General features: G+C 43.3%; 1 protein-coding gene across 3 annotated transcripts in view; it reads left to right on the top strand.

Moving 5' to 3' along the window:
* LOC122559859 (chemokine-like protein TAFA-2) overlaps positions 1-12236 on the top strand; it is a 289286-nt gene that overhangs the window by 240436 nt on the left and 36614 nt on the right. For all 3 annotated transcript variants that reach the window (XR_015760509.1, XR_015760510.1, XM_043709983.2), the window contains exon 4: positions 7781-7933. Coding sequence is in view for 1 of the 3 variants with exons in the window: in XM_043709983.2 (XP_043565918.1) it covers positions 7781-7933 (153 nt within the window). In the remaining 2 variants the exon portion in view is untranslated. The remainder of the gene's footprint in view (positions 1-7780; positions 7934-12236) is intronic.

Genomic DNA, 12236 nt, shown 5'->3' with positions numbered 1-12236 from the left:
AATGATCCCATGACCAACAGATCAGATCTAAGCTTTGCAGTCCTGCCACATCCAGTCATGAATGGTGGTGGACAATTAAACAACTCACTGAAGGAGGCTTCACGAATATCCCCACCTTCAATAATGGAAGAGCCCAGCACAGCTGTGCCAAAGATAAGACTGAAGCATCTTAAATGATCCATCTCAGCCTCCTCCAGTGGTCCCCAACATCACAGATACTAGTCCTCAGCTGATTTGATTTACTCCACTTGATATCACAAAATGGTTGGAGGCATTAGGTACTGCAAATGTTATGAGCCCTGACAAAGTTCTGACAATAATACTGAAGGCTTGTGCTCCAGAACGTGTTAACTCTAGCCAAGCTGTTGCATTACAGCTGCAACACTGGCCTATACCTGGCAATGTGAACGATTGCTTGGGTATATCCTACTGAAGGGTTATTCCCAAAACGTCGACTCTCTCGATCCTCAGATACTGCCTGACCTGCTGTGCCTTGTTGAGTGCTACACTGCATCGACTACGTCCTGTACGCAAATAGCAGGACAAATCCAATCACAGAATCTTGAGATGTTATTTCATGGAAAGTAGCTTGGATCTCAAAGTTCGTCTACTTTAAAGAAAAAGTTACTTGATGGTGACATAAATTTGGCAGGCTTACCCAGAATCACAACACATGCAAAAACAATCATGTTGTAATAACCAAAAGAACTATGGACATTGTAAATCAGAAACAAAAAAAACCCAGAAATTACTGGAATGGAAGGGTCACTCGACCTGAAACATTGACTCTGAATTCTCTCCGCAAATGCTGCCAGACCTGCTGAGCTTTTCCAGCAATCTCTGTTTTTGTTTCATGTTCTATCCTGCTTTATCTCATTACACTTGAAGTACGATATTGGAAGAAAGACCAACTTGAATTGATCAAATTACACCATTCATGACCTTAGGACATCCCAGTGTGCTTCAGAACTAACGAAGTGTAATGCTAGGTGAGAAACCAGCCAGGTGTGGATCATTTGGATTCACCTAAATCTGAACATTCTGTTGAAAATCCCCAAATGTAATTCCAACTTAAAGGTTACAACACACTATCCAAACAAATATAAGATTGATAGCAGGCAACTGGATTTGAGGGATACATATGACAACGTAAATCAAGAGAAATAAGCTGACACTAGTCCAGCCTGTGGGAATCTTGACATTCCAACTGTGGGTAGTACAACGTTTAGTGTCTTAGCTGCTCTTTTATAAAAGACATTCTCAAACAGTTTGCCAGGCATGTCTACCACAAAACTTGTTGAGTAAACAGAGGTAATGAAGCCTTTCATGGTCATTAGTTACGAGAAGGTCTCTTCTGGAGTCAATTTAAGGAAAATATTTCACCTTGTTACTACTTGTAGAGCAATCATAACCTTGTTATTCCCCCTTCCATTTACAACCTTGCTGCAAATAGAAAGCAGAGGAGATTCTCATCCTCCTAAAACTTAAATTGCTACAATTTGCTGTTTTAAACTATTGCAAAAGCTGACACATTGCTCTTGTAGCTGTCTGTTACCATAGAAACAAGACATTATTAGTTCTGGCCATGTTTCTCTTGAACTGGACAGAGGCACAGCAGAAAATTACAGTGGGTATCACTCCTGATAAGCAAAGCTCAGGAGATACAATTGCTTATTATGTTTTGTTACATCCCTTAGTTTATCTTAAAATGGCTAATATTGATTTTAAAATAACACATGGGGGACACAGAATGAGTGCTACAAATATTCTTACGTTAACTTTGCTGATTTGAGAATGTTACCTTCATGGACATAACCAAAGCCTCCATAATTAAAATCTATAGATACTTCTAATTGGCTGGATATAATGAAGATCACCATTGTTAGAAATCAATATAATAAAAATTTTAAGATGGAAAGATGTTTCCTTTAAAACTCTAAAGAAATGCATTCTGATGGTTTCTGTCCATCACCATTAATTAATTATTTAATGACATTCTAGAATACTAAGACTAACTGATTGAATCAAACATATGGAGTTTAAATATTGTCAAAATTTAATATCTGACTATACCCAAATGCTATGGATTCTGTCGGATTCAGTTTCTTATCGTTTGCCAAGATTTATTTCGTGAAACCCATTAAAAGACGATTGCATATTTGTGATATTGAAAGGTTGAGTGTTTAGTCAGACAGCTTAATTTCCCTATATATGCTGTACACCTTCATGAGTGTGTCACTTGCTGTCAATGCCAAATCACTATTCTCCATTTGTTTCCTATGTATTTGGCACATGCACCCTGACTACACAGAACATAAAGTCTGACTATAGGGCTGTTATCAGGCTAATATTGCTTTCAAATTATGAATTCCTGTATACAAGAAAAATAGCCCAGCAGAATTTAGAATTCCTACAGTGTGGAAACAGACCCTTTGGCCCTTCAGGAGCCCTTTCAACAGCAGCACCAGAGGAACTATGGTGCCTCTTGACAAACTGGCCATAAAGCCATAAGACACAGCACCAGAGGTAGACCATTCAGCCCATCGAGTCTGCCAGCCCATCAATGAGATCGTGGCTGGTCTGATAATCCTCAACTCCACTTTCCTGCCTTTTCCCCGTAAACCTTAATTCCCTTACTGATTAAACATCTCTCTATCTCAGCCATGAATATAATGCCCCACTCTCAAAGGCTTTGAAGAGATGACAAGTAGGTTAGACCAGGGAAACCCAGTGGATGTGGTTGATCTAGACTTCCAAAAGGTCTTTGATAAGGTGTCACCCGGGAGGCTGCTGAGTAAGGTGAGGGCCCATGGTGTTCGAGGTGAGCTACTGGCATGGATTGAGGATTGGCTGTCTGACAGAAGGCAGAGAGTTGGGATAAGAGGTACTTTATCAGAATGGCAGCTGGTGACAAGCGGTGTCCCACAGGGTTCAGTGTTGGGGCCGCAGCTGTTCACGTTATATATTAATGATCTGGATGAAGGGACTGGGGGCATTCTAGTGAAGTTTGCCGATGATACGAAGATAGGTGGACAGGCAGGTAGTACTGAGGAAGTGGGGAGGTTGCAGAAGGATCTAATCTTTGAGGAGAAAATGAGGTCTGCAGATGCTGGAGATCAGAGCTGGAAATGTGTTGCTGGAAAAGCGCAGCAGGTCAGGCAGCATCCAGGGAACAGGAGAATCGACGTTTCGGGCATAAGCCGTTTCCTGAAGAAGGGCTTATGCCTGAAACGTCGATTCTCCTGTTCCCTGGATGCTGCCTGACCTGCTGCGCTTTTCCAGCAACACATTTCCAGTGCAGAAGGATCTAGACAGTTTGGGAGAGTGGTCCAGGAAATGGCTGATGAAGTTCAATGTGAGCAAGTGTGAGATCTTGTACTTTGGAAAAAAGAATACAAGCATGGACTACTTTCTAAACGGTGAGAAAATTCATAAAGCGAAAGTACAAAGGGATCTGGGAGTGCTAGTCGAGGATTCTCTAAAGGTAAACATGCAGGTTGAGTCCGTGATTAAGAAAGTGAATGCAATGTTGTCATTTATCTCAAGAGGGATGGAATATAAAAGCAGCAATGTGCTACTGAGCCTTTATAAAGCTCTGGTTAGGCCCCATTTGGAGTGCTGTGTCCAGTTTTGGGCCCCACACCTCAGGAGGGACGTACTGGCACTGGAGCGTGTCCAGCGGAGATTCACACGGATGATCCCTGGAAATGTAGGTCTAACATACGAGGAACGGCTGAGGATCCTGGGATTGTACTCATTGGAGTTAAGGGGAGATCTAATAGAAACTTACAAGATAATACATGGCTTGGAAAAGGTGGACGCTAAGAAATTGTTTCCGTTAGGCGGGGAGACTAGGACCCGTGGGCACAGCCTTAAAATTAGAGGGGGTAAATTCAGAACAGAAATGCGGAGATAGTTCTTCAGCCAGAGTGTGGTGGACCTGTGGAATTCATTGCCGCGGAGTGCAGTGGAGGCCGGGACGCTAAATGTCTTCAAGGCAGAGATTGATAAATTCTTGATGTCACAAGGAATTAAGGGCTACGGGGAGAATGCGGTAAGTGGAGTTGAAATGCCCATCAGCCATGATTAAATGGCGGAGTGGACTCGATGGGCTGAATGGCCTTACTTCCACTCCTATGTCTTATGGTCTTATGGTCTTATAGTCAGGGGAAATGTAGAGTAATAGGGTAGGGGAATGGGTCCGAGTGGGATACACTTCGGAGGGTTGGTGTGGGCCAAATGGCCTGTTTTCGCACTGTTGGGATTCTATGATATTATGATTCTATGATCCCTTGTTCTGTGATTATGTCCCTGGTCCTAGACTCTCCCAGGAAGGGCAAGCAACCTTTCCTTATCCAATCAAAAACCGAAAGAACTGTGGGGTCCTGTAAATGAGAAACAAAAACAGAAGTTGCTGGAAAAGCTCAGCAGGTCTGGCAGCATCTGTAGCGAGAAATCAGAACCAACGTTTTGGGTTGAGTGACTCTTCCTGAGTTCTGAAGGGTCATTGGCCCAGAAACATTAACTCTGATTTCTCTCCACAGATGCTGACAGACCTGCTGAGCTTTTCCAGCAAATTCTGCTTTTGTTTCCCCATCCACCTTGTCAAATCCACTGTACGTTTCCACAAGGTCACTTCTGATTGAGCCACAAGTATGAAAAGACCACAAGCCTGACCATAACTAATCCTGTGGTGGGGTCTTCTGGCAGGATTGATGACCCAAACAACCTTCTTTAATTATAAGTTTTCAGCAGGTTTCTGGGAGTGCTCATCCGTTTGCATGATGTTCCACCTGAACAGTACTGTACCTGTTCTGTTCACTGTTACAGACCCTCCCCTTAGGCTTCCCAACATTTGAACCCACTCAGTCATCCTTGATCGGACAGGACCCACAATTCTTTCAGTTTTTGATTGGATGAGGAATGGTTGCTTCCCTTCCTGGGAGAGTCTAGGACAAGGGACATAATCACAGAATAAGGGATCATAGAATCATAATATCATAGAATCCCAACAGTGTGGAAACAGGCCATTTGGCCCAACAAACCCATACCAACCCTCCGAAGTGTATCCTACCCAAACCCATTCCCCAACCTTATTACTTTACATTTCCCCTGGCAAATGAGGAGCCTGTCTCACGTCATGGGCTTCAAATGCTTACACCTTACCTGCACAACTTACCTACAGCAAAATTCTACCCACAGCACATTCTGCAGTGGTTCACAAAGGCACCAATACCTTGCTCAGTGATGCCCAGTTTGGGATCTGCCAGGACCACTCAGCTCCCAAGCTCAGCCTTGGTTCAAACAAGGACAAAAGAGCTAAATTCTAGACGTCAGTTGAAGGTGACAGCCCTTGATATCAAGGCTGCATTCAACTGACTGGAATCAATGGGCATCAGGGAGCAAACTTGCTGGTGGTTGGAATCATACCTGGCACATAGGAAGAGGGTTGCAGTTGTTGGAGATCAGTCATTTCAGCTCTAGGACATCTCCACAGGGGTTCCTCAGGGTCATGTCCTAGGCTCAACCATCTTCAGCTGCTTCATCAATGACTGTCTCTCCATCATAATGTTCAGCACTATTTATGTCTCCTCAGTTACTGAAACAGTCTACTTTAAATGCAATGGGATCAGGACAATGCCCATAATTGGCCTGACAAGTGGCAAGTACTATTTGCACAACACAAATGTGAAGCAATGACCATCTTTAAAAAGAGACAATCCAAACATGTTCCCTTTGACATCCAATGGTAGGACTGTCACTGAATCCCTCACTATCAACATCCTTGGGGTTAGCATTGACCAGACATTCACTGGGCTTACCACACAAGCACAGTGGCTACAAGAGCAGGTCAGAGGTTAGAAATCCTGTGGCGAGTAAGTCACCTTCTCACTCCCCAAAACTTGTCCACTATCTACAAGTCAGGAGTGTGGTGGAATGGTCCCCACTTGCCTGCATGAGGTCAGCTCCAATAATATTCAAGAAACTTGACACCATCCAGGGCAAAAGAGTCCAGGATTGGCATCACATCCACAAATGTCCGCTCCCTCCACCAGTGACACTCAATATCAGCAGTGTGTACCATCTACAAGATGCACTGCAAAAATTCACCAAAGATTCTCAGACAGCGCCTTCCAAATGCTTGAACACTTCCATCTGGAAAGACAAGGGTGGCAGATGCATTGGAACATCTAGATCTGCAAGTTGCCCCCCAAACCACTCGCCATCCTGACTTGGAAATACATCGCCATTCCTTTGTGTTGTGCAAATAATACTTGCCACTTGTCAGGCCAATTGTGGGCATTGTGCTGATGCCATTGCATTTAAAGTAGACTGTTTCAGTAACTGAGGAGACATCACTGTTGCTGGTCAAAATTTTGGAATTCTCTTCCTTAGGGCATTGTGGGTCAATCTATAGTATATGGACTGCAGTGGTTTAAGAAGGCGACTCACCATCACCTTCTCAAGGGTAAATAGGGACGGGCAATAAATGCTGGACTAGTCAGTGACGCTGAAGTTGCACAAGTGAAGGAAAGAGAAATATTGTCCTGACGTCAGGTTCCTAGACTGTCAAGAACTTTGATTGATTCTGGTGAGATTTCTTAACATTCAGGTGAAATAAAATGTGAGAGCCACAAAGTTACCTCCATATGGAATGATTGAATTATCAGGGAAATAATCATAGCTGTTAGTGAAGAAGATTTTCATGTTCAGGATACATATTCTCTGATAAATATTGTTCAATACTTCCAAGTAAGTGTATTCTTCATCCACAAATGTAAAAGATTTTGCCGTAAGCAAAAACTCAGGGAATCCACCTCTCTCTATCCAAACCTAACTGGATATATCTGAACAACAAAGATCCAACAATAGCAGACAGTAAGAAACTAATCTATACATGCTGCACAAACTGTTTTTAGAGGTTTTATTGGATTAGGCATCTGACCGAGAATTGGTTCCTCAGAATGTATTTTCTCCTGTGTTGATCGAAGAACACTGCGGTGCTCCTATCATCACTTTGTTTTGAGATTACCAAGTTTAACATTGACGAAGGAATGAGCTTGCCTGGTCTAGCTGGCTATGTCCTAACATGAAGGATGTGTGGAAAACTACCTGACGCACAACGAGGGCTGTTGTGCTGGAGTGAGAGTGTCCCTAGCCAAGAAAACTAGGTTCAAATCCCACCCGCTCCAGCGCTGTGTAGTAATGTCCCCAAATAGGAGGCAGTGAGGTCTGCAGATGCTGGGGATTAGAGTTGAGAGTGTGTTGCTGGAAAAGCACAGCAAGTCAGGCAGCATTTGAGGAGCAGGAAAATCAACATTTCGGGCTGGAGCTCTTCATCTGGAATAAATATTGTTCCTGATGAAGGGCTCTGGCCTGAAACATCGATTTTCCTGCTTCTCAGATGCTGCCTGACCTGCTGTGCTTTTCTAGCAACACACTCTCAACTATGTCTCTGAGTAGGTAGATAAGGGAAAATATCTGTCGTTTGAAGGGGGATGCAAAGGAAGGAAATAATGGGTTGTGGTGGACACAGGGTGGGAGTCACTATTGGAACCTATTAAACCAGCGCTGGCTAATATTATTCCATCTGGGATCAATTCAGTGGGAGACTTGAACAGATTGCAATCATGGATTCTGAAGGGAAAGGAAGACACAGTGACCTCAAGCAAACTGCATTGACCTGAAGCCCATCCCAGGAGACTGAGAGACATTCCTGAGTGTGTGGTGTTGTCTGTGCATTGATCATCCACTGACCAGCTCCTTTATTATTGCACAGGCCACCATGTTAAGACCGGCACCTGTGAGGTAGTGGCTCTGCACAGATGCTGCAATAAGAACAAAATCGAGGAACGCTCCCAGACAGTGAAGTGCTCCTGCTTCCCAGGCCAAGTAGCAGGAACAACTCGTGCTGCTCCTTCCTGTGTTGATGGTAGGTTTGCCTTCTGCTTTTTAACGAAGATTGACTTGGGCTATTTCTTTTTTTAAGGCTTCCCTTCTGTACCTATCTGAACTTTATTCAATTTCTGTTTTCTTTCAATGTTGCATGCCTTTACAATTAGTTGGTTTGAAAGTTATAGCGCTTAATGAGATAATTAGTTCAGCAGTGCAAGAAAAACCCAAAATGGAGTCCATTTGTTATACTCAGATGGAACACTTGCTAAACTATATTTAAAAGGGATTGTTGCCTCATCTTCAATTTTCTGAAGGTCTTGATTTGCTAAAACAGCCAGGAACAGAAGTAACTCGGTCTATTGAGGATATGGTGGTGGAGTGTCAATGCTGATCCAGTTATGTCACGCTCATCCTCTGGGGGTGTGGTTTCAAATCCCGCCCACCCAGGATAGAATTTCAATTCATTAAAATAAATCTGGCAGTAAAATGAAAGCTAGTCTCGGTGTGGTGACCATTCACAGAGCTTTCCCTTTCTGGTGTGGTGTGAGTGACGGTGGGAAAATACAGAGAAATTTTTTTTAAAAATCAGAATTTCCATATCACGAAACGTTTTTGCAATTTTCCCTTCAAGCCTGAAATGGCAACTCCAGAGTCTTGCCATGGTGTGTCAATGATCTTAGTTCCCTCTATTTGCTTTTATTGAAAGTTCCAACTCGCGTTGTTATTACACCACTTCCAAGTCTCTCCCTCCCCAGGGGAAATAGAGGAGAAGGCTTAGTAATAGGGTCGTGGTAGAAGGCTGATCGAGTGACTGGAGGCTGGTGTCCGGTGGTGTACCACAAGGATCAGTACTGGGTCCCTTATTGTTTGTTATATGGATAAATGATACAGATGAAAATGCGGAGGGAATGTTAAACAAGTTTGCGGATGACACCAAGATTACTGGGGTGGTTAGTAGCAAAGAAGATGATTGTAGGTTACAGGAAGATATCGATGGATTAGTCAGATGGGCAGAGCAGTGGCAGATGGCATTTAACCCTGTCAAGTGCAAAGTGATGTACTTTGGAAGCGACAAGATGAGGGAGTATGTAATGAATGTCAGGATGCAGGGTAGCTTAGAGGAACAGAGGTGTCTTGGAGTAATTATTTGCAGATCCCTGATGTTGGCAGAGAACTTGAATAGGATAATTATGAAGGCGTATGGGTCACCTGCTTCCAACAGTCATGGCGTAGAGTATAAGAGCAATGAGGTAATGCTGAAGTTGTACAGAGTGTTGATCAGGCCACAACTGGAGTACAACGTGCAGTTCTGGTTGTCTCACTACAAGAAGGATGTGATAGTACCAGAGAGGGTACAGAGGAGGTTCACCAGGATGGAGTAATTGAACTATAAGGAGAGACTAAATAGGCTTGGATTGTTTTCTTTAGATCAGAGAAGACAGAGGGAGGACATGACTGAGGTGTATAAGATTATGAGGGGTATGGCCAGGGTGAATAGAGAGCAGCTGTTCCCCTTGGTTGAGGGGTCAATCATGAGAAGGCATCGTTTTAGGGTTGGGACAGGAGATTCAGAGGGGATTTGAGAAAAAACGCATTCACTCAGAGGGTGGTGGGAATCTGGACTGCACTGTCTGGGAGGGTAGTGAAAATCTTACAACCTTCAAAAAATTTGGATGAGCACTTGAAATATCATAAAATTCAAGGATATGGGACAAGTGCAGAAAATTGGGATCTGTGGTAGTTATTGTTGGCGCAGGCTTGATGGGCTGAAGGGCCTTTTCTGTGCTGTAGATTTTGATGATAAATCAGACAGCACACGTTCCTGACCTGTAAGCCAAAGTGCGTACATCGAATGCTTGACCCAACAATCATGTCGCTGCTCCTTCACAAGGTCCCTGCATGCTCCATGGTTACCATCACCCTGGAGCCTGGATCCACACAAATCCACAAGGGCCAGCCATCAGACTCACTACATCTTCATGCCCACTGTCAGACCAACTCACACACTACTTCAGCCTTTCAGTACCTTAGGGGTTCAGGGACACCTATGACTTGCATGCTCCTGCCAGATCATGCAGGGAGCACACACGTATTTCATGTACCATTGCCTTACTAGCAATACCAAGATCCATTTGAAGAATAAAGGAAATGACTAAAGAGGTAAAGAGGTGGTGGCCTGAGTTTACCCATCATTATCCATTTGGCACCAAAGTGGAACACGAGAGGCACCTCTGGTAGGGTCAGGTATTGAATTAGTCCCCCATTGTTGCAGCTAAAGCAAACACAGAAATACAGAAAGTAGGAGCAGGAGGAGGCCATTCAGCCCTTCAGGCCTGCTCTGCTATTTAATATGATCATGATTGATCATCCAACCCTGTTCCTGCTTTCGTACATGTCCCTTAATCCCTCTAACCCTAGAAACTATATCTAACTCGTTGAAAACCTGATGGTTTGGCCTCAATGGCCTTCTGTGGCAGAGAATGCCACAGACACCCCACCCTCTGGCTGAGATATTTCTCCTCATTTCAGTCCTAAATGGCCTATCTCACATCCTTAGACTGTGATCCCTGGTTCTGGGTTCCCTGGGCGTCAGGACCTGGTCCTGTTAGAATTTTAAAGCTTTCTGTGAGATTCCCCTGTTCTTCTAAACGCCAGTGAAGGTTGCCCTATCTGATCCAGCCTCACTTCATACATCAGTCCTGCCATCCCACCTCTCCCTCCATAGCCAGACCATCCTTCCTCAGATAAGACCAAACCTGCACACAACACTCCAGGTGTGATCTCACCAAGGCCCCTGTACAATTGCAGCAAGACATTATTGCTCATACACTCAAAATCCTTTCAATACAAAGGCCAGAAAACCACCAACACTCTTCAAGCAATTAGCCTCTTGATTTTCAACCAGCTGCCCAGGCTTTCTTCTCTCATTTAGCAATTAATGAGTTTGTTAGTCTTCTATCAATAAAAGGTATCATTTCCATTCATTATTAATAGAGCTTTTCCTTAGAGACAGAAGTTTCATTTAAATGGGGAAGATAAACATAGCTTCTTACTTACTGTCTGCAGGTTATTATGGGTCCATCTACTAAGATCCCTATCAAAGGAGAGTAAGCAACATACATTTTTTTTACTGCGTTCAGGATATACTTCCCTGGCTCAAGGATGGACAGGAGGAAAAAACTAAACAGAATATTTTGATCATGTTCCAGATAGGATTAAAATAATTTAGCATTGATTATTTTAAGTCCTCTCTATCATCAATCCAGCTGTGTTTTCTTGAACATTTGGCCAAATCACACACACAATCATTTCTCAAGTGAGTTGCATTAAAAGAGCACCCAAAACAAGTATCTGTTGACTGGGACACAGAAGTGAAACGGTACAGATCAATAGCTTTAAACGCTGAATGTCTTTTAGAATTTGAAGATTTGTTCACTGTCAAAAATATATTTTCATCTCTCAACAACGATTAATTGTCAAAAGTAAAAATGATGCTGCAAATAATTATCAGAAACCGAGCCAGCTAATCTCAGTCAGGGAGGATATGGCTGTCCAACTATTCTCATTTAGAGTCAGAGAGTTATACAACACGGAAACAGGTCCTTTGGCCCAACTCGTCGCATGCCAACCAGGTTTCCTAAACTGACCTAGTTCTATTTGTCTCTGCCCATATCCCTCAAAACCTTTCCAATCTTTGTACCTGTCCACATACCTTTTAAATGTTGTCATTGCACCCACCTTTACCAACTTCATCTGACAGCTCATTCCATAGACACACGACCCGCCATGTAAAAATGTAGTCCCTCAGGTCCTTTTTAAATCTTTCCCTTCTCACTTTAAAACAATCCTCCTTTATTTTTGAGCTCCCCTAACTGGGTGAAATAACTCCACAGGGGCTGGTATCCCATTACCAAGTCACCCTTTATTTACACATGGAGAGTCCTTGACAATGATCCAGCTCTCTCAGAGTGAACAGAACCTCTGACACTCCTGTTTATATCTGCCATCCAGGGCTCCCTGATTGGACCAGATTAACAGCCCGAATCAGGGAAGTCATATTCTGTGAGGTCTGTCTGGCTGACCTCATTATATTTACTACACTGGGGAAAAGTCCTTGCCTGTTTATCCTATTCATGCCTCTCATGATTTTATAAACCTCTATAAGGTCATCCCTCAGCCTCCGACACTCCAGGAAAAATAGCCTGAGTCTATCCAACCACTCCATATAACTCAAACCTTCCAGTCTCGGAACATCCTTCTAAATTTTGAGATTCTGAAGAGATAAGTTAGATGCTTAGTAAACCATTTTGGAAAAGTTCTCATGCTTGTCGTTGGAGGAA

This window comes from Chiloscyllium plagiosum, unplaced genomic scaffold (genome assembly GCF_037043375.1).
Source record: "Chiloscyllium plagiosum isolate Xiang-an unplaced genomic scaffold, Cpla_swu_hap1 HiC_scaffold_19, whole genome shotgun sequence".
In the NCBI taxonomy this organism is placed as follows: domain Eukaryota; kingdom Metazoa; phylum Chordata; class Chondrichthyes; order Orectolobiformes; family Hemiscylliidae; genus Chiloscyllium; species Chiloscyllium plagiosum.
The sequence above is the reverse complement of the archived record's forward strand: the minus strand, read 5'-3'. Positions and strand labels throughout refer to the sequence as shown.